The sequence below is a fragment of the Tenrec ecaudatus genome, chromosome 8 (genome assembly GCF_050624435.1).
Source record: "Tenrec ecaudatus isolate mTenEca1 chromosome 8, mTenEca1.hap1, whole genome shotgun sequence".
In the NCBI taxonomy this organism is placed as follows: Eukaryota; Metazoa; Chordata; class Mammalia; order Afrosoricida; family Tenrecidae; genus Tenrec; species Tenrec ecaudatus.
This window is the reverse complement of record NC_134537.1, coordinates 83,406,785-83,430,187: the sequence shown is the minus strand read 5'-3', so window position 1 is coordinate 83,430,187 and position 23,403 is coordinate 83,406,785. Positions and strand designations below refer to the sequence as shown.

Below are 23,403 nucleotides of genomic sequence, written 5' to 3'. Positions count from 1 at the left end.
TGAGGCCCCAGGTTGAGGGCTGGGATCAATTATTAGTAGGACCGCTTCATCAAAGTAGTCCCCCACTCCTGCTGACCCCAAGTCCAGTGGGAATGAAATCTTGCCTGGTCTCGTGCCATCGCATGGTTGGTTGTGGATAATGGTATTCATCAGCCTACTTACGAGACTTAGATGGCCAAGTCTTCCTAGTTTGTCGCACATGGATATTTTGCTTATCTTCCATAAAACCCAAACTTAAATTCAGTGCCCTAGAGTCAACCAAGGTTTCTAAGACTATAAATCTTCACAGGAGCAGCAAGCTTTGTCCCACAGAGTGGATGAGCTTGCACCATGTACCTTGCAGTTACCACCCTAATTGCTTACCAGATTGTGGTTTCACCAGAACCAAATCTAGTCCACAAATATTTTGCTTAGGCTACAATGTTATTAAAAAAATTGAGCCACAATTTAAAAATATGGAATAAAGCATATAAAAATCTAGATTTTGTAAATGTTTCTTCCTCCTGGTCTAGTTTTTTAATGCATGAGACATTGATACTGCTTATACCACAAAAATCTAAATTTTACAAATTACGTAGTAGTGATAGTTACATGACTATAGATTTATCAGAATTCATCAAACTGTACTCGTGTGCTTGCCTTATATAAATTTACCTCAATTAACAAAATAGGTAAAACTTTGTAAAATCAATAATTCAGCAAAACAATTCCTGCATAGCCCTCCAACTTTCCTGATTAATACTGCTAGCTATTTTATAATGAAGAGAAGGCCTTGATCCATTGACATGAATTTTCCACAGTGCTGTTTTCTACCTGATTTTCTTTTCTAAGGTTTACTTTATTCAGGTCTAGGTATAAGGTAGTTTAGGAAGCCAGATTATACATTTTAAGTATATGAAACCAGGTTCTACCCTAGTCTTAAGATTCTGTTTAATACGCACAATTAGGCTTCATCTCTGCTTGCTGTTGGTGGGGACAGTGGTGTGCATACTCTTCCCCTAACTCAGAACCAAGAAAAATGACAAACATGGTTATCCTACCTTTACCCTGAAATATTATGATCTTAAATAGTTTACTTTTACTCAAGGATTTTTTTTCCGTGCTGTATGCCTTAAGTCTCACCAAATTACTAATAGTATGAAATTTATTAGGATTCTTTCCACTTTGCTTTTCTTGCAATTGACTCAAAAACAACCTCTTCAGCCACTCAAGAATGTTCCTTTTCTGGGCTGGCAGTTCTTAATGTTTTTGACCTCTGTGCCTAATTTATAGTCTAACATTTTTTTGAAGAAATAATGCTTATGACCAGAGTTTTCCACTGTCCAGTTTGGTGGCCGTTGGGGACATTTTTATCATTTTCAGTATTTTGTTGTAATTCATTATTACAGAAATGTTCTATAATCTTTATTCTGCTGTCTTTATCATAACATACATATTTTTAAAATCATTTTATTGGGGCTTATACAACTCTTATCACAATCCACACATATATCAATTGTGTAAAGTACACTTATATATTCGCTGCCCTCATCATTCTTAAAATTCGCTTTCCACTTGGGTTCTTGGAATCAGCTCCTCATTCTCCTTTCTCCCGTCCCTCCCCACTCCCCCCTCCCCCTCCCTCATGAACCCTTAATTTATAAATTATTTTTTTTATCTTACTCTGCCCGGCATCATCGGTACCACTGTGTATGTATCCTCTGGTCTAACCAGTTTTGCAAGGTAGAATTGGGACCATGATAGGTGGGGGAGGAAGTCTTTAAGAACTAGAGGAGGTTGTGAATTTCATTATTGCTACACTGAACATCTGCAAGGGATGTCCAGTTGTCTACAGATGGGCATTGGGTCCCCATCCCACGCTCCCCTCATTCATGATATGATTCTGCCTTTGGTGCTTGAAACCTGGTCCCCTTGACCCTTCATGATCACACATGTTGGTGTGCTGCTTCCATGTGGGCTTTGTTGCTTCTGGGCTAGATGGACGCTTGTTTGCTTTCAAGCCTTTAAGACCCCAGATGCTATATCTTTCGATAGCCAGGCACTATCAGCCTTCTTCACCACACATTTGTCTTCGGCATTTATGTGGAGAAGGTGATCACACATTGTTGGTTTTTGTCTTTCGGTGTCTGCTACCTGATCCCTTCAACACTTCTTGTTCACACAGACTTGTGTGCTTCTTCTCTGTGGGCTTTGCTGCTTCCGAGCTAAATGGCCACTTGTTTGCCTTTAAGACCCCAGATGCTTTATCTTTTGATAGCTGGGCACCATCAGCTTTCTTCACCACATATGCTTATGCACACGTCTGTCTTCAGGGATCATGTCGGGAAGGTGGGTATCATGAAATAACCATTTAGCTGAGCAATGTACTCGTGTTAAGGGAATGCGCACGAGGAGGCCCAACTTACATATTTTTTGATAGGGTGACAGATTATTTCTTAAATGAGTAATATGATTTATTTTTTAAATGTACATTTAATGTATATAAAGGCAAATTTCCTAAAAATCTGAAAGTAAGGATTTTAAGTCACATTATGCATTGTGATTCATAATGAACTAAATCTTTAAGAAACATCTATTGGATTCACTATGTAAAAACAACTAGATTTCTTTCACCTATTCCATATTTTCAGGATTCGTCAAGTAGAGTAGCTTCTTCAAGGGGAGGTGAACTGGATGAAAATCTGTTTTCCGAGGATGTTGTCAATGAGAACATGCCAGGTAAGTAGGAGAAAATTCTGTTTTCAATTCCTCCAAGCAAATCCTGCATGTCTGCACACCCCTCATTCAGATAGACTCAGAGGATTCTCTGGGGAATAGAATTGACAGTAGTGTTGGTTGTGCAACATGGTGGAATTGTGATGAATTACTCTAAACCAGTGGTTCTCAACCTTCCTAATGCCCCAGCCCTTTAATACACTACAATTCCTCATGTTGTGGGTATCCCCCCCAACCAGATTATTTTTGTTGCTACTTCATAACTGTAATTTTGCTACTATTATGCATCAGGTGACCCCCAAAGGGGTCATGACCCACAGGTTGAGAACCACTGCTCTAAACTATACTTAAAATGACAAAAATTTTGTTACATCTATTTTACCATAATAAAGCTTTAAAGCTGAAGATGAGGCTATTTAATGCTTCGTGTGTTAATGTGAACATATATAGTAATATTTTCTGGGTTTCCCCCCATTGTATATACATGTATCTTTATGCTTATCTCCATATTATATTTTCTATGATGCTAAATGATGCATTTAGAAAAGCCATAAACAAGGAAATTTTAGGGTGGAACGTCAGATCAAATACACCTAATTACAGCTGTGGCCATAGTGAGAAACATTAGTTTGCTGGGTGGGCTTTAGCAATTATGAATAAAGCTGCTGTACCAATTCGTGTACAATTGTGTGTGTGTGTGTGTGTGTGTTTTCAAATCACTTAAGTAAATCCCTAGGACTATGCTTCCTGGTGAAGAGATCACACTCCCTGCTTCTCCATGGGTGTATTTTATATGCAGCAGAGTGGCATTACAATGAATTCTGTTCACAGTTGTCTACAGCTGAATCCTATCAGTATCTTCCCCCACCTTCTTACAAAACCTACACTGAGAAAAGTCATCAAATTTCACCCAAATGTAATCTAGTCTCTATCCTGGACTGCGTATTTTGAGTAGGCATTGGCCATCTACTAATCTTAATCAGCCAAGGTTTTACTCAGGCCACCCCAGAAATGGGCTTCTCACCACCCCCCACCCCCACCTCAGCGTTAGCAGGAGCCCAGTGGCATAGTTGTTACCTATCTGAAAGTTCAACAGTTCAAAACCACCAACTCCACAGAAGACAGGACTTCCTACTTTAAAGTGTTAGTCTTAGAACTAACTGGGGCAGTTCTATACTGTCCTGTAGAGTCACTATATTGAGTCAGCATGAACTCAATGGCAGTAAGAGAGATCCTTAGCTGTAGCATGCAATTCCTTATGTAATGGCAACTAATTTAACTATTAAACGGAGTGGTCCTATCTATCCACACGTTCTAAAAGGTCAGAACTCAATCTCATCCCATTCCTGTTTATCAGCGGTAATGCCCTCCAAAATGGGACTACAATATGTCGCATAAAGGATTGTGGCTGGAAGGGCCATATGAATGGAATATAACTCAAATCCACCAGCTATTCCACAGGAGAAAAATGTGGCAGTCAGGAACTGTAAAGATTGAAGGCCTTAGAAACCCTGTGAGGCAATTTTGTTCTGCCCTCCAGGGTTGCTGTGACCTGAAATTGACTACCTTGGCAGTCGGTTTGGCTTAGTTTGGTAATGGCTATTGACATTGAGCATCTTCTCATATGCCTGTTTGTCTTTGGTGAAATGTCTATTCAAACCCCGCATATATTTTTTAATCGCTTTATTTGAGGCTCATACAACTCTTATCACAATCCATATATACACCAGTTGTGTAAAACACATTTGTACATTCATTGCCCTCATCATTCTCAAAACATTTGCTCTCAACTTAAGCCCCTGGCATTGGGTCCTTATTTTTTACCCTCCCTCCCCGCTCACCCTTCCCTCATGAACCCTTGATAATTTATAACTTATTATTTTGTCATATCTTGCCCTATCCGACCTCTCCCTTCACCTACTTTTCTGTTGTCCGTCCTCTAGGGATAAGGTCACATATAGATCCTTATAGTCGGTTCCCCCCTTTCCAACCCACCCTCCCTCTACGTACCCAGTATCACCACTCCCAACACTGAAGGGATCATCTGTCCTGGATTCCCTGTGTTTCTGGTTCCTATCTGTACCAGTGTACATCCTCTGGTCTAGCCAGACTTGCAAGGGAGAATTGCTTCCCTCATATTTTGATTGAGTTGTTTGTTTTCTTGTTTGTAAGTTCTGAAGAAATATTTTGTAAAATTTGGGTATTAGATAATTGGATATGTAATTCCCAAATGTTTTCTCCCAACATTTAAGTTGTCTTTTTACTTTTAAATACCGTATATACTCAAGTATAAGGCAATCCGAGTATAAGCCGAGGTACCTAATTATTACCTGGGAAACCGGAAAAACTGATTGACTTGAGTATAAGCCTAAGGTGGAAAATGCAGACGCTATTGGTGAGTTTCAATAATCAAAACAAATGAAAATAAAATTACTAAAAATTGAGACATCAGTGGGGTAATGTATTTAAATATTTATTGTAAATAAAAAACATAAATAAAAGGACAAGTCATTTAACATTAGTAAACCACCACAGTAAGTGGAAAATAGGTTCAACAAAAATAATAAGGTATCAACAATGATACCTTAAGAGTACTATTCCCTAAGCTCAATCAGCAACCAAGCTAAAATGTAGAGTTAAAATCCTTCCAAACTGGATTCCTCATCATCATCCGTATCCCAATGCAGAGCTTCAGCTGGTGTGAGGTCATCATAGACGCTGTCCTCACTGAGATCGCCGTCATCACCATCACTGCTGTCATTTTCATACAAAGTGCAGTCTTCACTGCCATCCATAGCATTACGAATACTACATTTCTGGAAGGCACGTCGCACCACGTCTTCTGGAATGTCTTCCCATGAATCTCTAACCCACTTTACTATTAACTCTATGTCAGGCTTCATGAGATTTCCTCCTTTTGTTCGTCGGGCTTGACCAGATGACATCCATTCATGCCACATCCTTCGCACACGGTCTTTAAAAGGCTTATTCAAAGATACATCCAGAGGCTGCAGTATTCCACCTGGAATAACGGCTAAAGTAACTTTACTAGATTTTGCCAATTTTTTTAATGTCATCCGATAGGTGGGCTCTGAACATATCCCAAACAAGTAACGATGGCTTTTTCTTTAGGGTTGTTCCTGGTCGTGGGTTCCAAATTTCTTCCAGCCATTTTTTTGTTCCATCTTCATCCATCCAGCCTTTAACATGTGCATGCACAGTAATTCTTGGTGGGAAATTGATCTTTTTAGGCAAGGTCTTTCTTTTAAAAATAATGACAGGATGCAGCTTAGTTCCATTAGCCAAGCATGATAGAACTAACTGTAAAGTGGTGGGTTTTTGTTTTGTTTTTTCATGTCCTGTGGTTTTGAGAAAAATGTTTTTTTCTCCTAAACTTGCCACAGTTCTGTTGCTTGGAAGATCAAAAGTCATGGCAGTTTCATCCATATTCCCAATATCTGCCAGGTCATAATTACAAATCCTTCTTTGTTTTATAATAAATCACTGGAATGACATAATTTTTTCTTCAAGGTCTTGTGGAAATTTTGGGGAAATCTTTGTTCTTTGTCTCAAACATAGTAGGCCAAACCTATTCATGAAGCAGGTATAACATCTTGACGCACCAAATTTTTCGATGCCCATTTATGCAATTCACTCTCTAGAGCCCCATAAAAAGATGTAAAACCACGACGAGCTTTTTTTAGCTTTTGGAATCTGTTCCAAGTCAACCTTCATTTTCCACCACTCCCTCACTTGCTTTTCTTCAACACAGAATTCCCTACTTGCAATACTGTTATTGCTCTCTTCTGCCCTTGACACAACCTTCATTTTGAAACCAGCCTCATATGACCAGCATTTTTGTTTTGGTTCAAGTGTATCCATTTCTAATAGGATAAAAAAAAAAGTCTCTGAAAAAGAACTTTCATGGTAATCCCCCCTCCCCGCGTAACCCCCTCCCCTCCGATGTGATAGTGAGGGGGAAGTTGATGTGGGCGAGGGATGCAGGATGTGAATTAGCACAGAGATCAGAGAGGAGAGACGAAGTGCAGCCACAGGCACAACCTTACCAGTTCAGCTGCTGGTGTAAGTGAATCACTATGTGTGCTTCTGCAAATTGGAACCGTCCATGTCATAGGACGGCTCTGATTGGTTAGATGTGAGTAAACCATTCAAAGCCCTGCAGTGTCAGCAGGGCTTTGAATGAACAGCGGAGAAACAGCAATCACCCGCTAGATGTTAACCTCGCTGGGGTACCACTGACCCGTGTATAAGCCGAACCCCAGTTTTTCAGCACAGCTTATACACGAGTATATACAGTATTTAATTTATATAAGGTCTCATCTATATTGTCTATTGTGGTTTTATGTTTATAGAAGTCTTGAAGTTGAATATGAATGTTTAATAACCTTTAAAATCTTAGGATTTAAAATGTTGATTTAAATTTAATAAGTTACTTGCATTTTTTTTCCCCTACCAGCTTCTCCTGAGCCTATTGTCTACCCAATTTTCAGTGTGTCTTCAGCCAATACAAAAAGGTAGGGATGGTTCTTTTATGAGCTATTTAAATAAGTTTGTCATTTTGTTGGCCCTACAACTTAAATACTTTTGCATAGTCAACCTTAAATGGTGCAAGTCACGTATATTAATTATGTGGGTCTTCTGGGTTTCATTTTTCTTTCTTATATACTTAATTTGAGGGACATTTGTTATTTACCAAGGGAACATTGCAACTAGGAGAATTTCATACAAACATCATTAAAAGTTAAAATTAAGAGACAGGAACTGTCTTTATGGGCTTAGGTAATAATTGTTAACATTATATAAGTATCTCTGTACATAATTGTAGTTCATATATAACATCTCACTTCACCTGCACAGCAACCTATTGTTAATTCCATTCTCAGTGGAAGAAAGTAATTTAGCCAAGATTGCATAGCCAGCAAGTGGTTGAACTAGAAACTACATGTGACTTCAATAGAATATTTTGCTTTCCCTAGACTCGAGAAATACTGCCACCTGTCAGTTTATCGTGTTGCTATGATCCTATAAATCACAGCTAAAACTACCACTGTTGTATTCAAAACTAAGAAGAGATGGGTATAGAATATGATATGTGAAATTTGATGATAAATAATTTAGATACTAAGCAAGGAGCTTCTTGGCTAAATTTTCCTACTCTGAGGGCACCTAATAGATTGAGTTGAGTAGTCAATTTTTCCCTTTGAAAGGTGATGTTCCTAGGTTGGGTTGTTTTGTTTTTTGAACCTTTCCCTTTTCTTATCTGTTGCCTTTTCTTATTACTTAACTAAGGATAGAAGTATATGACTATTAGTTGGTAAAAGTTATAATTTAGTGTAAGGAGATATTGGGATCTCATTAGGTTTTATCATAATGAAGTTGCTCATTATCGTTAAGTGTCAAATAGTGATTTCTACTTTTGGTATAGTACAGAATCTCTGAGTTCATAGTCTCACATTTCTTTATTCATGTGACCGTGTAGACTACTCAATTCAATGTGGTTTTGAACTATTCTAAGCATTTGAAGATAAGTAACACATAGTCCTGTTGACACGGAAGTTGTTGCTAGAAGAGGGCAGTCATTTAAGCAATAAATTGTTATTATTGAAGTAGAAATGTAGAGATTGTGGGTCGTGTGGGAGTGAGTGAGCAAAGGTTGCCTAATGCAGATGGGGTCACTGACCAAGACAATATTTTTTGTACTGCAGGTAGCAGCCTATTGATAGCTTGTCACATCAGTTTAAGAGCATCATCATCTCAATTCACAGAGAAATTGTACTTAATGAAATTTGTCTTAGTTATGTATGCATGATTGTTTTCACAGATAAGAATGTTAGATGTAAAAAAAATTTTAAAAAGGAATGTTAGATGTATTTCTTATAAGTTTGTCAAATCCGTTTGAAAGCTTTTCTTCTAGACATAGTAATATGAGCTTTGCTTCGTTTAAAGCACTGATCGGATTTTGTTTTATGTTTTTTTTTTGTTTCTTCTAATTTTGTCAGGTTTTCTTTTTTCCTCCTTGAACTTCTGTAGACACTTGTTTTTTAGGTTGTTTTTTTTCCTGTCTGTATTTACTTCTACTCTTAGAGATTTATCACTGGAAAATCAAGATCTTTTCATTATAATAAAAAAATGGTTACAAATTTAAATACCTTCAGAGCCAGCTAGGGTGGGTGGGGTTTGGAGCCAGTGATAAAAATTTAAATAAGGATTTTTGCAAGTGTATGCCCCATTTTAAAAAGAGTATAACCTTTTAACTTTGATGCCTGGAAGGAAGGTGGGGTAGTGATCCTCTGATGTGGTTAAGGTATCATCCAGTTGGCTCTGACTCATGTCGACCCTACATACAGTGATACAACACTACCCTGTCCAGTGCCATCCTTACGATCTTTGTTAGGTCCTGGCCCATCTCAGCCAGTGACAGTCCATCTTGTTGAAGGTCTTCCTCTATTTTTGCTGCTCCTACTTTTCTAAGCATGATATCCTTTTCCAGGTACTGCTCTCTCCTAATAACATGGTCAAAGGACATGTCGATGTGAGACTTTGTCTCACGTGATCTTACAGTGTCTCTTGAAATATTGGAAATACACATATTTAAGTGAAAGTTGTAGATATAAAAATATTGGAAGCTAATCCAGAATTTAAAGGCGCCCTAGTTTAATTCAAACCCACCCAATGACACCATGCGAGGAGAGACCTTATCCTTGCAGAAACAGCTCTAGTCTCGTGGGGGGTCGGGGTCATTGTGTTGGGCCCTCTCAAGATATCAACCTATGGCTGCCTGTGGCTACAATGCAGTGTGGGAATGGGTTGTTCTGTTAGGTTTCTCAAGTGAGACACCTCGGTTCTTGCTTCCCAACACTGAAAGAATTCATGCAGCAGCAGCAGTTTTGCAATCCGAGTGACTTTTATGAGGGAAAGGAAAGTTTAACGTATTATAGTCTCCGAAAAGTACGTGCTGTTTCTGGAAAGTGTACAAGGCTGTGCGGGAACCAAGCAGAGTAAAAAAAGCATGTGGAAAGAATCCAGGAGCATGCAGGCCCTGAGCAGGCATGCGGGAGGGATCTCACCTTTCCTTTGCTTGCAGCACACACATGAACTAAAGCACAAAAGAAAAGGGGCCTGCGACCTGCCTTTGATATGCTTTTAACTCCTCCAGCTGGGGAGGCATGGTTGAGGATATTGGCTGGCCTTATTGGATGAGCTTAAGAGCATCTGGGTGATGTCATACTGCTGGTGCCTCAGGTGGGTGTGCCCAGTTGGGCATCTGCCTAGGCCTAGATGGCTTGAGTCTGAGCATGTTCACTTCTGGATTTTCCCGTAGGTTTCTAATTAGTGAGCCTGGTTTCTTTCCAAACCCTTTATTGTGGCACAGACAGCTAATTTTCACTTATCGCAGGCATTAGGGAAGATCACCCCCATCGTGCCCTCTTTGTCCCTAATCTAGCGAGCTGACAGTTCTGTCAATGAGACAGGATTAATGTAGGATGTGTGCGATTGTTTATTGTGCCAGCCTGGCCGATAAAAACACAAGTAGGATTAATTGAAGGGCGGAGGGATAAATGGCTCGGTGAGCCTCGCCTTGCTTGTTCTGTGCCTCAATTTAAAGGAGTACACTACCTGTGGGATGCCTAGTCTGTGGATTGTGTCGCTGTAAGTTGAGGTCCCTTTAATCCCACACGATTGGAATGTTCATCTCTGGAGCTGGGGACTGACAGTTGGTGACTTGCCTTGCTGTTTGCTGCCTGGGTATGTATAGCCGAGCTCTCTCTAGAGAAAGAGACTGGCAACTGGCGGCTCTCAAGGCTTAAAGGACTGCTAGTGTCTCACTGCTTTATAATTTAACTGTTAATTTCTTGTGTTATCAATCAGTAAATAATTTAACAGTTCATTTCTTATATATCTATCTTTATAAATATATTTATATATAATTACAAGCAATCTGGTTTGTCTCTCTAGAGAACCCTGTCCAACACAATGTGTTTTTAGTTCATCTCATTTTAGACACCAAATCCTCTACCATTACATCAAGTGGTTCCTACTCTTAGCAACCTTCTAGGGCAGCGTAGAGCTGTCCCTTGGGGAGCAGACGCCTCACTGTTCTCCCTCAAATCACTGGTGAGTTCAAACACTGAACTTGTGTTAGCAGCTCAGTGCAAAACCCATAGTCATTAGAGCTTTGGAGACACAGAAGTGTTAAGAACTGGAGATGGAGGAAGAGAGACACCCAGTCATGTGAAGATCGGCCAGAAGCAGAAATTCAGTACAGATAACGATTTTCCTACAGAGTGAACAAAGGGAGAAGCCTTCCCCTCGGGTCAGCATCCTGAATGTGGACTTGACACCTTCTGAACTGTGAGAAAATATGTTACAGCCACTCATTTAAGACCATTGCTGTTTGACGCCAGCCACCCAATAGCATTCTAAAGTTTGAAACACTATATGAGCCAATAAAACACATTGATAGTTGGATTTGGCCTGCAAGACTCTAGTTAATCTTTTTAAGCTATTCCAGACATTCTGCCCTAATAGGAAAATATGTATTTTTCTTTAAGAATTTCAAATTAGTGAGGTGTTGCTTTAAATATGAAGTAAAAAGTTTGGATCACAATATGACTTTCTGGTTATGAGATTCCACTTAAACTTGCTCTAGTCCCCCAGGAATGTTTTCATCCTTAGATGAGTAAATATTCTAGGATTTAGTTTTTTTTAAAGATCATGTATGAATGTCAAATTAATTTACCAGGAGACTGCTCTTGTGCATGTGTAGTCAGACCGAGTTTTCAGCTTTCAGACTACCTGCCATTCTCTAGTTACTTATCCTTGAGCCAACCATGGATCCTCTAAGTGGGCCTCAAGTTCTTTGTTCTACCTCTGACTTCATCAAGTTACTGTCAAATAGAAAGCACTGACAATGGCAAGGTGCTCTGCAAGTGTTATTACAGATCTCTGCTTTTATTTTAATTCTTTAAACATTTTTCAGTTGTAAATGATCTTTATTTCTATTTCAAGGTCTCCAGCTGAAGAACAATCTTCTGTGGGCTCCAGCATATCTACTAACTTGAAACAGACCACTACACAGAAAAATGCCAAGGATACAAATAGAGAAGTAAAAGACCAGTTCATCATTGTGAGTACATATGAAATAAAGATTCAGACATGTGTCTAGACATTCAGTGTTCGCATAGGTTGTTGACATTCTGAGTTTTGTTTGTCAGTCTATTGCATTTAAAACTAGTCAGTAAACTTTAAACTGATAGTGTTGGACAATGTTAGTATTTAAGAAGATGCTAATATATGAGTTATCTCCTAGTAAGAAAAATGATTTTTCATCAACAAAAGATTAATGAGAATACTTACACTGTGTTGGACATTGGCTTGGCAAACTACAGCTAGGGGCTAGTTCTGGCCCATGACCTGGGAGCTAAAAAGGCTTCTTACCGTTGTTGTTTTTTAAGGCTTGGGAAAAGAAGACTGTGCATGTATAAGCCACAAAGCCTAAAGTATTTATAAATTTAAGCTATTTTCGGAAAGTTTTGCCAACCACTCTATGAGTCTGATGAGTATCTCCTTGTTACTCACCGTTGAGTCAATTTTGATATGGCAACCCATTTGTGCACCATAGAACTGCTCCATGACTTGCTCACTGCCGTCAAGTTGATTCTGACTCTCAGTGACCCCAATGGATAGAGTTGAACTGCTCCTTTGAGTTTGTGGGATTTTCAATCTTTGTGAAAACAGGCTCATTTTTCTCTGAGTGGCTGTGGGTTCAAGTCATGTTGGCCTGTGCAGGCTCGATGCATGGCCACCGAGGCTTTTTGGAACTGCTCCTGGTCTGTCAGAAGCAGATCCCCAGACCTACCTTCTGGGTCCCTCTGTTTGAGCCACCAGCTGCTCAGAGTGGAACACATAACCGTCGCTCACTGCAGCAGCTCCCTACAGCACGGATGGAAACCAAAGTAAACTCAGCGCAGATAGAACTAGAGCGCCTTGTTTATTGCCCTTCCTCTAAGAAGTAAGGCTTTTAAAAAGGTCTTTCATTGAAGAATTTTATAAGGAAGTTCCATCACTTCTCCTGCGTGTAGTTACGATTTTATGTTATTCTTTATAAGAGCTGTGGGTCTAACAAAAGAATCTTGTTTCTACACTGTCCACTCAAAAAGAATTCCATTTATTGCATACTGAGGCCTCTTCCTATTCATTTCCATTTTGGGACAGGGGCCAACGTAAAGAAAAGTGAGAAATTTGAAATACGAATAAATGGTTTTTCAGACCTGAATTTATCGCCTTTTGTGATATGTTTAGATGGAATTTTTTCCACCACCCCAATTACAGGATGCCGGGCAGAAACATTTTGGCGCTACTATGTGTAGGTCTTGTGGCATGATTTATACTGCTTCCAACCCTGAGGATGAACTGCAGCATGTTCAGTATCATCAGAGATTTCTACAAGGAATCAGTTATACAGTAAGTCAGAAGAAAAATCTTCCAGCATGTTCTGAAAGTTCAAGTGCTTTTTTAAAAATTGAACTCTGTTGTGAACTGTATGAACATTTATAAGCAGATCAGTTTTTCTATAGAGCAGTTTCTACATGTCATTGACTATGCAATACCTATATTGTAATGTCACTTATCCCTCTTCTTCCCTCTGGTTTCCAGCTCTCTTCCTTTCTTAACCCTTCTGAGCATTGTCCTGGATAAATAATAATAAATGTTCATTGTTCCACTGTGTGCAGACTTCCCTGGCGTTATTATTCTTTTTGTACATGTGATCACTCTTTAACCAAACGTTGAACAGTGAGCACAAGTTCATTTCTAGTTTCTTTTTTATTAAGTGTTGGTCTGCCTATAAATATTCTATTATCTGTAGTTTTCCTATCCTTCATATTTGGAGATGACAGTAATGCTTTTTCAAACTTCCTGTCCTAGTGAAAGAGAAATATTGGCCTAGATTGAGTATTCTTGTCTCCTTCTCTAGCTTCCTGACCAAAACTTAACAGCAAGATACTTGTCTTAAAGACTAGAGGAAACCTCAAGCTTTAGTTTATTTTGTTGTTTGTTTTTTTTTTAAATAAAAAACTATAGGAAATATGTGCATTTCCTACTTCACAATTACATTTCCAGGCTCTTACTTCTATCAGGAGTAACATTCTCATCGAAACATTCTATCATTGGCTATGTGTATGATTGTACCTGCTACTTAAATGCATTTCCCCCTTTTTTCTTATTGCTATAGTTCGGCACCTCATAATAACTTGTATTTTTTGCCTGGTGTGTCAAATCAGCTTCCTTACTGGTCACCCATAAAAAGAATTTCCTAAAGCCCAGGTCCAGTATGATGCTACATACTTAAAGTTCCCACTAACCATTAAAACCAGGCCCTCCTTAACCTGCCATTAGTGTGCGTACATGCATGTGTACGTGAGAGAGAGAGAATGTGTATTGTAAGTTAATCTCGTGCCCTCGCCGATTTGATCTTTATACATGAGCCAGAGAGTTGTAAGATACAAATAAAATTCTGCCATAGTTTGCTTTGAATTTAACACCTTCTCATTGCATTTAAAATAAGGCTAAGTACTATGACAAACAGTCCCTTCACAGTCTGGCACCTACCCACTCATCCTTTCATCTCATCTCAGGGTCTATTCCTACTTGGATACTGTGTATATTGGTTGCTTTGTTCAGTTTATGGGGACAAGGTTAATTTATGTTTTATTTATTATATATCTTATCTACTGATCCAGTATTATAGATACATGCTCTCTGTCCTCCTTTTCAAGGTTTTTAGTTTTATTGACATAATCCACATATCATACAATTCAATAGTTCAGTCATATCAAGAAGAGTTGGAAAATAATTAGCACAATTTTTAGAACGTTTTCTTCTTTCTTGTACTTACTGTTATTAGCTCTTGATTTCCCCTTAACCTCTCCTACCATGCCCCCAAGAAACCATTAATTTAGTTAATCGTCTCTATAGATTCATTCATTGTGGATTTCATATACTGAAAAACATGCAAAAAGCAAAAATAAAGAAGCCAAAATGCTAATCACAAAATTGAAAAAATAATCTTAGTAGAAAAGCCAAAAAATATTAAAAAGCTAGAACTTTAAAATTAGTCAAAAGATAACCTAACTACATCTGCCATAATTACTTTCCAGTGCATTCTGCATGATAGTGAGGCTTCTCCTATCCCTCGTGTGTGGACAGTACTCCACCATTTTTCCTCTGTACACTTGATAGATGCTCTGGGCAAATTCATTTCCCTTCTCACCTTCCTTTATTTGGATTTCTTTCTGTTTTATATCATTCATTGCTCACCGTTTTAATTCTTTCCAGGCCTAATTATTTTTAAAAATTATCTTTTTATCCCTTTACAACTTGAACTGGCCTTTTTCCTTTTTTTATTTCCTTTGGCAGGGTTGGAAGAAAGAACGTGTCGTAGCCCAGTTTTGGGATGGAAAAATCGTGTTAGTCTTGCCGCACGATCCAAATTATGCCATCAGAAAGGTGTGGAACATACTCTTTTTTTAATCTTACTCTTCCCCAAACTCCCCAAGAAATTAACCTCTGTGAAAAGGTCAAATACTGGTGCTAATAGAACCCTCTTTGGTCCTTAGAAGTTCCTGTGAAACAAAACACAAAATTACAAGACAAATCCAGGAGTATTCAGTCGTTGAGTAAAGAAAGCATTTAAGACTATAGTTTATCTTTTACCTTTATTTTCCATTTGTGAAAGATAATTAAGCTTCTTAGTGTGAAGAATTTAATGACTCTGAGCCAGCTTCTTATATTGATGGTGGTTGTACTTGGGTTAGGTGTTTGATTCACCCTGAACAGTGAATGAACTGTAGCAAAGTCGTTTTGGTGATTTCTACTTTTTATTACACCCAGGATTCTCAATTTCTTTTTGCTGAAAATTCTCCCATAAAACCGATCCTTAAAACTTTCCAAAATTGCAGGTACATGCATCAATAGTAAAATAATATAGGACATAGACAAATTTAGGAAATACTTATAAAAGGCAAACACTAGTAGTCAGAAATTATTTGTATGTAATAACTTGTGTGCGTGCATGTTTGTGTTTTACACATAAGATGAAAGGGTTTCAGAAAGTTGGTGCAGAATGTTTACTATATTTCAATTCAATTTGTCCATACTTTTTGAAGCCTGCATGTGTGTGTGTAATAATTTTATATAATTTCTGTTGTGCTTTTTAAAAACAACTCACCTCTTGGTTTTTAACATCATTAGGTAGAAGATGTTCAAGAACTTGTCGATAATGAATTAGGATTCCATCAAGTTATTCCCAAATGTCCAAACAAGACCAAAACTTTCCTCTTTATATCTGATGAAAAGAAAGTAGCTGGGTGTTTAATTGCAGAGCCTATCAAGCAGGTATGTTACTTGTCTCAAGTTACTGACATAATTTTGAGCAAAATGAAGTAGGTGGAGAAGTCATAATATGCACTTAAGACTGCTGCAATTAATTTTTTTCCTACTAAAATATCCTTGACCACATAGATAATTGAAGTAATTTACTTTTCTTAGGTTGCCCTTTGTAACTAATTAAGTGGGAGCATCTGATGAGTGTTTGCTAATTTTCATATCTGGACTGTAAAATATAGTTTTACGTAAACATTTTTAGAGCCAAATTATTGGCCATGTTGCTTTGTGGCAATTAATACAAAGCTGCGTCAAAAAGTTTGTGGGAAAATTCTGTTATCTTTTCATCGCATTTATACATGAACATTTTTGAAACCCCTTGTATATTTGGGAAAAAAGCCATTAATTGCTCCTTAGTTAGACTCCTCTGTACTTTATTTGCATGATTCCACCAGTCATTTGGTGGGAGTTATTAAGTAATTTTCATTTCACTGCACTGTTATACTGCATAACTGCCAAACTGCTGAGAATCACGATTCAGCCAAGTTCACACGAATTGAATCCATGAAAATATGTAAAAAAATTTCATTAATGTTACCAGATTCTTTAGATCAGCAATTCTCAACCTGTGGGTTACAACCCCTTTGGGGGTCAAATGACCCTTTCACAGGGATCACCCGATTCATAACTAGCAAAATTTCAGTTAAGAAGTAGCAGCGAAAATCATTTTATGGTTGTGGGGGTCACCACACATGAACAGTATTAAAGGGTCTTGGCATTGTGAAGGTTGAGAACCACTGCTTTGGATTATTACAAAGGAGTCCTGGTAGATTAGTACATTGCTAACCACAAAGTCAACTTCGAACCCACCTGCCTTTCCATGTGAGAAAGATGCACATTTCTGTTCCTGTAAAGATATGCAGTGTCAGAAACCTAAAAGGAAGTTCTACTCTGTTCTATTGGGTCCTTATAAGTCAGAATTGACTTGGTTGTGAGTTTAGGTTTATACCAAACATTTTGGGATGGAGTTAATAGAAAGTCATGTACTGTATTGAAACTAAAAGTCTTATTTTTTAAAATGATAAAGTAGGGAGTTCCAAAATTTTCGGAATGAACTAGCATGTAGTAAAACCCCAGGAGCCCACATTGGTCTGCTAACCACAAGGCTAGTAAGTAATTCAAAGCCTGCTGCTCTGAGGGAGAAAGATAAAGCTTTATGCTCCCGTGAAGGTTTTCTGTCTTGAAAGCCAACAAGAGCAGTTCTGTTCTATATGGTCGATATGAATTGGAATTTTGACTCAAGGGCAGTGAAGTTTGAGTTTGTGCCTTCTTTAAGCTTATGACTGTAAAAAGAATTTTTAAGGTGAGCATATTTTTAGTAGAACTATAAGATTAATTTTATATATGCAAGTTTTGTTTAAGGAATGTTTTTTTTAAGACATGTGAATTTATTCGTGCTGTTACTTATAAATACTTCTGTATGCTTGTAGGCTTTTCGTGTCCTATCTGAACCAAGCGACCCCGCATCCTCAAGCTCTAAAGAATGTCACAGAGCTTGGCAGTGTTCAGACGTACCACAGCCTGCAGTCTGTGGGATTAGTAGAATCTGGGTCTTCAGGCTGAAGAGAAGAAAGCGCATTGCAAGACGATTAGTTGATACTCTCAGGTAAAACGTAAAATAGATTTAAACCCATGTGACCTTTCCTAGAACTTCACCCAGATTATAAGGCTGTAGGATGTGATGATGGGAACAGACATATCCATAAAAGTACTATCAAAGTCAAGCTAAATAAATACTGGAAAATAATACTAGGTACATTGGCCCTGGGTGTAATATTCCAAGTCTGAAACCGTGTTTTCCAAACTATCAATAGTGAAGGATTATTCAAATGACACCAACATTTTACAAAATAAGAATGACTTATTAGAACTAAGCAAAAAATAGAAAATAAGTCAAATTTTTATTACATTCAACAAAGTTTAAAATTCATTTCATTAAGTAAAATCAAATATGTTTAAAAAGGAGTTATAGAAAATGTGTATATGTTCATTGATAGTGACTAGATAATTAAAAGCCTTGCTATAATTCATAACCTCTCCTCATATTTAATTAACAAAAATAAGCAAGATAACCCACATAATGGGAGGAAATATTTGCAAATCATTTATCTAGTAAGTGCTGGGCATATATAAACAACTATAACACAACAGTAAATAGATATAATCCAGTTTTAAAATGGGCAAATAATTTGATCAACATTTCTTCATGGGAGATATTTAAATGATCAACAAGCACATGAAAAGATAATATTATTAGCACCATTATACAGGTAGCCCCCCAAAAAACGAAAAAATCTGCTAGGCGGAGCTTTCATCAGATGCATTTTTCCCACTAGGTGAGCATCCAGGAATTCGGTCTGAGTTAGTGCACCCAGTGGCATTGCCTGGGAAGGTTCTCTCTGGTCACAGTGAATTTTTTCGTAGCAGCAGTTTCATGAGGGCCAAATTAAGAAAATGGCATGTGGCTGTGAAATTTTGTTTCTTGGGGAAAGTGCCGCAGAAACTGTTGCAGTGGTGAGCACAAGGACAGCGTGAGGGGAAAAATTCAAGTGTGAAATGTCGATGATAAACCTCATTCTGGATGTCCATCAACTTCCTGAATGGACAAAAGTGTTTACTCGTAGTGCATTTGGAGTTGATTCCACCAGAACCTCTATGTAGAGGTTCTGAAAACATTGCATAACAGTGTGCCACCAAAAAGACCTGATTTGTGGTAGACGGGGGACTGGTTTTGCCAGCACGGCAATGCACTTGCTTGTGCAGCCATCTCAGTGCAATCTTTTTGGGGGGCAAAAAACAGCATGCCTGTCTTGCGCCATGTACCTTGCTCTGTGCAACTGTTTTGTTTCTGCAAATGAAGGGGGACATGACAGCGATGAGATGATGTAGAAGAGGTGAAGAAAAAAATAAGGAGGTGCTGTCAGCCATCCAAACAGATGAGTTTGAAAAATGTTTCCAAGAATGGCATCGCAGATTTGACAAATATATTAGTGTAATGGAGAGTTCTTTGAAGGTGAAAAGGTTGTTTTATAAAAAAATTTAAACACATAGCATAGGTGGGGGAAAAATTCCGTTGTTTGGGGGGTACGTCTCGTGTATCAGGGAGTGGCAACTCAAAAACGTAGTCGCTATGAGTCAGCATTGACTCGATGGCAGTGAATTTTTGTGTGGTGCACATAACTCCAGCCCAAAAGCCAAACCCACTGTCGTTGAGTCTGTCCCAACTCATAGTGACCTGATAGGAAAGAGTAGAATGGCCCCATCCAGTTTCCAAGGCTGTAAATCGTTAAGCATGGCCACATCTTTCTTCTGTAGGGTTATGCAAATCTGTGAATCTTTAGGTTAGCAGCTGGTGCTTATCCACTGTTCTACCAAGGCTCCTGCATGTGCACACACTGAGCTGTCTGTAGTCTAACAAAAGTTGTCAAGGATGTAGAGAAAGTAGAAATTCTATACATTGCTAAAGGAAATATAAAATAGTTCAGCCACTGTCAGGACAATCAGGCAGGTCATCAAACAGTTCAACCGTGACAATAAAGGTCAGCATTAATAGGTCAGGTGAAGGTTTTCTAGGTGGGGAAGCGAGGTGGCAGCAAATGTGGAACGTTCTAGAATCACATAGTGGTAATGCTTGCATATTGTGATTCTGCTAAGCCACCAAGTTACACATTTCCAACTTTATACTCCTATGCTGTTACTTTGAACTAGCACCATTAACTGATACTTAAAGATTCTAATGTGAAAACACATTTGTTACTTGACTGTTGGTTTACAATCTCTAAATCTGATGTATGACTTTCAAAATACCTGCTCTGGACAGCTTGCAAATCAGTGCTAGTCCAAGAGTCATCCTCTGAGGAGCACTCATCTAGCCATGAATGAACACCAAGATTAGTCATGGGCTGTAATTCCTGTCATTCACATGTAACTTAAAAAGGGGATTGATGTGGGGTGGAACAAGAACATAACAGACCGCCAATGGGAGCAATCACAAAGCCCCTGAGGAACCCTGCAAATAGACTTCAGAGGAGGAACAGTGCCTGAAGCCCTGCTGGACCAGGGGGTAGATAATCATAAAGGTCCATGGACAGACGTGGAGCTATGTAGAGGATTTGCTTGGTTGGCGTTTTCTCTTCATTGTATCTCTTTTGTTAGGGGATGTGTGGGGTGAGAAAACAAGGTCATGGACAGGGGAACAACTAAGGATCTAAAATCAACAGTGAGGGGAGCGTAGAGTTCCTGTTACTGATGGAGTAGCTGTAATCGTCGGGAGAAATTACTGAGAGGCAAATGAGGTGTAAACATGATAGTGGAACAGGAGAAAGGTAAAAGGAAAGAGAAAAGAACTAGGAAACAAAACTTCACAGAGGTATAAACAGAGGCGCACATCTGTAAATATTTTATACATTAAAATAGGGATATTGGTTTATGTACATATATTTATATGACAATACGTTTGAGACAGTCGACAGACTCTGGGCCTCTACTTAACTTTTCCCTCAACACAAGAATACTTTGTTCTAATAATGTGACACTAGGCAATGCCCACCACCCCAACACAATCGCTAAAGAGAAACTGGGTGCATAAGCAAACGTGAAGAAAGCAGATGGTGCCTGGCTATTGAAAGATATAGTCTGGGATCTTAAAAGCTTGACGCCAAAGAAGCACCCATCTAACAGAAGCAACAAAGCCCACATGGAGGGAGCACACCAGCCTGTGTGATCATGAGGTGCCAACAGGAACAGGTTATCAGATCAAAAATACCTCCATCAAGGTGACGGAGAGGGGTTAAGGTGGAGACCCAGAGCCCATCCATAGATACTTAGGATGCTCGTGTGCTGAGGGAGGAAAGAAATGCATCCAGGGGCCAGTTTACCACCACCAAAACACAGAACACTCTTCAGGTTCTTTAATCCTTCCCCCACTATTATGATCACAATCTTACTCGCAAATCCCACTAGGCCAGTGTACACACTGAGGCATAGAGCTTTCTGTATATGGAATTTTGGAATAACAAATCCCCTCAGAATCAGAAATGGGAGTCATGATTCCCGGTGGGGAAGGGGTGTCGGAGGAAGTGTGGGTGGAGGGGGAACAAATAGCAATGATGGCAGAATAACATCCCCTTGAGGGGGACGAACACAGGAAAGTAGTGAAGGGATAGAATGGGCAGTGTAGCATATGCATAAATAATGCATAATATATTAAGGGGTGGAGAAATAGGGAGGGGAAAAAGTTGATATCAAATGGCTCAAGAAGAAAGGTAATGTTTAGGAATGTTTAGCAATTGCACAAGTCTGCATGATGTAATTGGTATATAGATTGTTTTGATATTTGTAAGAGTACCCAATAAATGATTTATTTTAAAAGGGGAGGAAGGGTTGAGAGAAATGTGTCCATAAAAATCTATGGGTTTGATTGGCAATGGTACCTCATTTATGGTTCAGTACTGTGACCTACCTAGAGTCAGATATATGATTAGTGTAGTTAGTTGCCTCTGCCTTCCCCAGACTTTTCTGGACCTTAGTTTCTTCATCTGTAAAATGATTATCATTAAGACTTCCATCTCTAATAGGGCATATCACTCTCGTGTTATAATTAGTATTAAAGAGAAAAAAATTATATTTGGATGGCTTTAAAATAAAGTTTGCTAATAATGTTTAAGGAAATCTTGTAGCATACTGGTTATGTATTGGTCAGCTAACCACAAGATTAGGTGTTAATCCTGTCAATAACTCTGGGAGAGCACAAACAACTCCATTCCCACAAAGATTGACAGGCTCAGAATCCCATGGGGGCAATTCTATGTCCTATCGTTGCTATGAGTCGGAATCAACTCCCATCAGGGTAAGTAAATAAAATATTTAATCAGAATTTTAAGTTGGCTCAATTGTTTAAGTCATTTTTTTCCCTGTTTTTTAGGAATTGCTTCACGTTTGGCTGTTTTCTCCGCACTGATGAAATTGCATTTTCTGACCCTACTCCAGATGGCAAATTATTTGCAACCAAGTACTGCAACACCCCTAATTTCCTTGTGTACAATTTTAATAGCTAATGTCAAGTGATCGTGTGGATTAGTGCAGCTAGCTCTGTCACACCATCGGAACCTTTGAACAATATTAAAGCAGAATGCTAACCCATACCACCCTCCTCTGGAGATAGGGACTGAGAAGTCACATTTGCCAAAAATTATCTGGAGATGCAAAGAAAGGAAAATACCCGCTGTTATGTATACGGATAGGCAACCTGAGCCCTTAATTATAAAATTTAGTAGCTATAACAGGAAAATTACTTGTTCCTTGAAAAACAGTTGTCTCCTACTTCAATGTGACCACTTATTTTTTATAATGTACACTTTGAATGAGGAGTATCTCATGCTGCCTAAGTCATAAAGCCAGATTTAAACCCAGACATACTTTTCATAACCCAGATTTAATAGTAATTCCTGAATATTGTTTATAAAATTCTTGCTTTCATTTGGCTACAGGAACTCAATTTGAATATATTTTTAGAAAGTGTTTTATAATAAATGAGAAAGATACCTATGTCCTTTGTGTAGAATTTTATAGTTTAATGTTTGAATCTCTTTAAAAATCAAATAGCTACATGCACAGTCATCAAGTTTAAAATTCAAACTTAGTAATTGCACTATTGTCATTTCATTACATTTTATTCTGTGAAAATGCTAGTTGGGCTAATTCAGTGAACCTGTTAACTAGTAATTAATGCCATTAACAAAATGGATTAAATTATTTGATTCTTTTGCTTATTTTAAATAACATCTTGTTTTTAAACATGGAAAGATTACTGACAAAATGTATAGTTAATAGAATCTGGGTTAATATAGCTTTACCGTGGGCCAGAGATTATGATGATACTAAGTAATCTAAATATGCACACATCTTCCTACTATACTTCAAAAAGAATAATTCAGGTTGTTAGGATTCTCATTTTTGGTTGTTTGGATTCTAAAGAAATCACTGATACCTGGAAATGAAACTATAAAAAATTAGTTCAGTTCTGTTTTCAAGGCTCTAACTGTTTAGAATCTAAAACTTTTTGCTTTTAAATGAACATGGATTCAAATGTAAAAGTTCAATTTTGAAAAGGTACATGGAAAAGTTCAAATGTGTGCTTTTAAATGTACGTTTTAATATTTTCTGCATTGCTGCTGTTTAAACTTTTATTTAAAATTTTTTATTAACATTGTTTTGCCGAATGCA

At 38.3% G+C, this 23,403-nt stretch overlaps 1 protein-coding gene across 2 annotated transcripts in view; it reads left to right on the top strand.

Annotated features, from left to right (window-relative positions):
• ESCO2 (establishment of sister chromatid cohesion N-acetyltransferase 2) overlaps positions 1-23,403 on the top strand; it is a 28,144-nt gene extending 4,741 nt beyond the window's left edge. For both annotated transcript variants that reach the window (XM_075556471.1, XM_075556472.1), the window contains exons 4-11: positions 2,631-2,718; positions 7,193-7,250; positions 11,746-11,863; positions 13,069-13,200; positions 15,154-15,243; positions 15,988-16,131; positions 17,610-17,785; positions 22,103-23,403. In XM_075556471.1, the coding sequence (XP_075412586.1) occupies positions 2,631-2,718; positions 7,193-7,250; positions 11,746-11,863; positions 13,069-13,200; positions 15,154-15,243; positions 15,988-16,131; positions 17,610-17,785; positions 22,103-22,235 (939 nt within the window). In that variant the 3' untranslated portion in view covers positions 22,236-23,403. The remainder of the gene's footprint in view (positions 1-2,630; positions 2,719-7,192; positions 7,251-11,745; positions 11,864-13,068; positions 13,201-15,153; positions 15,244-15,987; positions 16,132-17,609; positions 17,786-22,102) is intronic.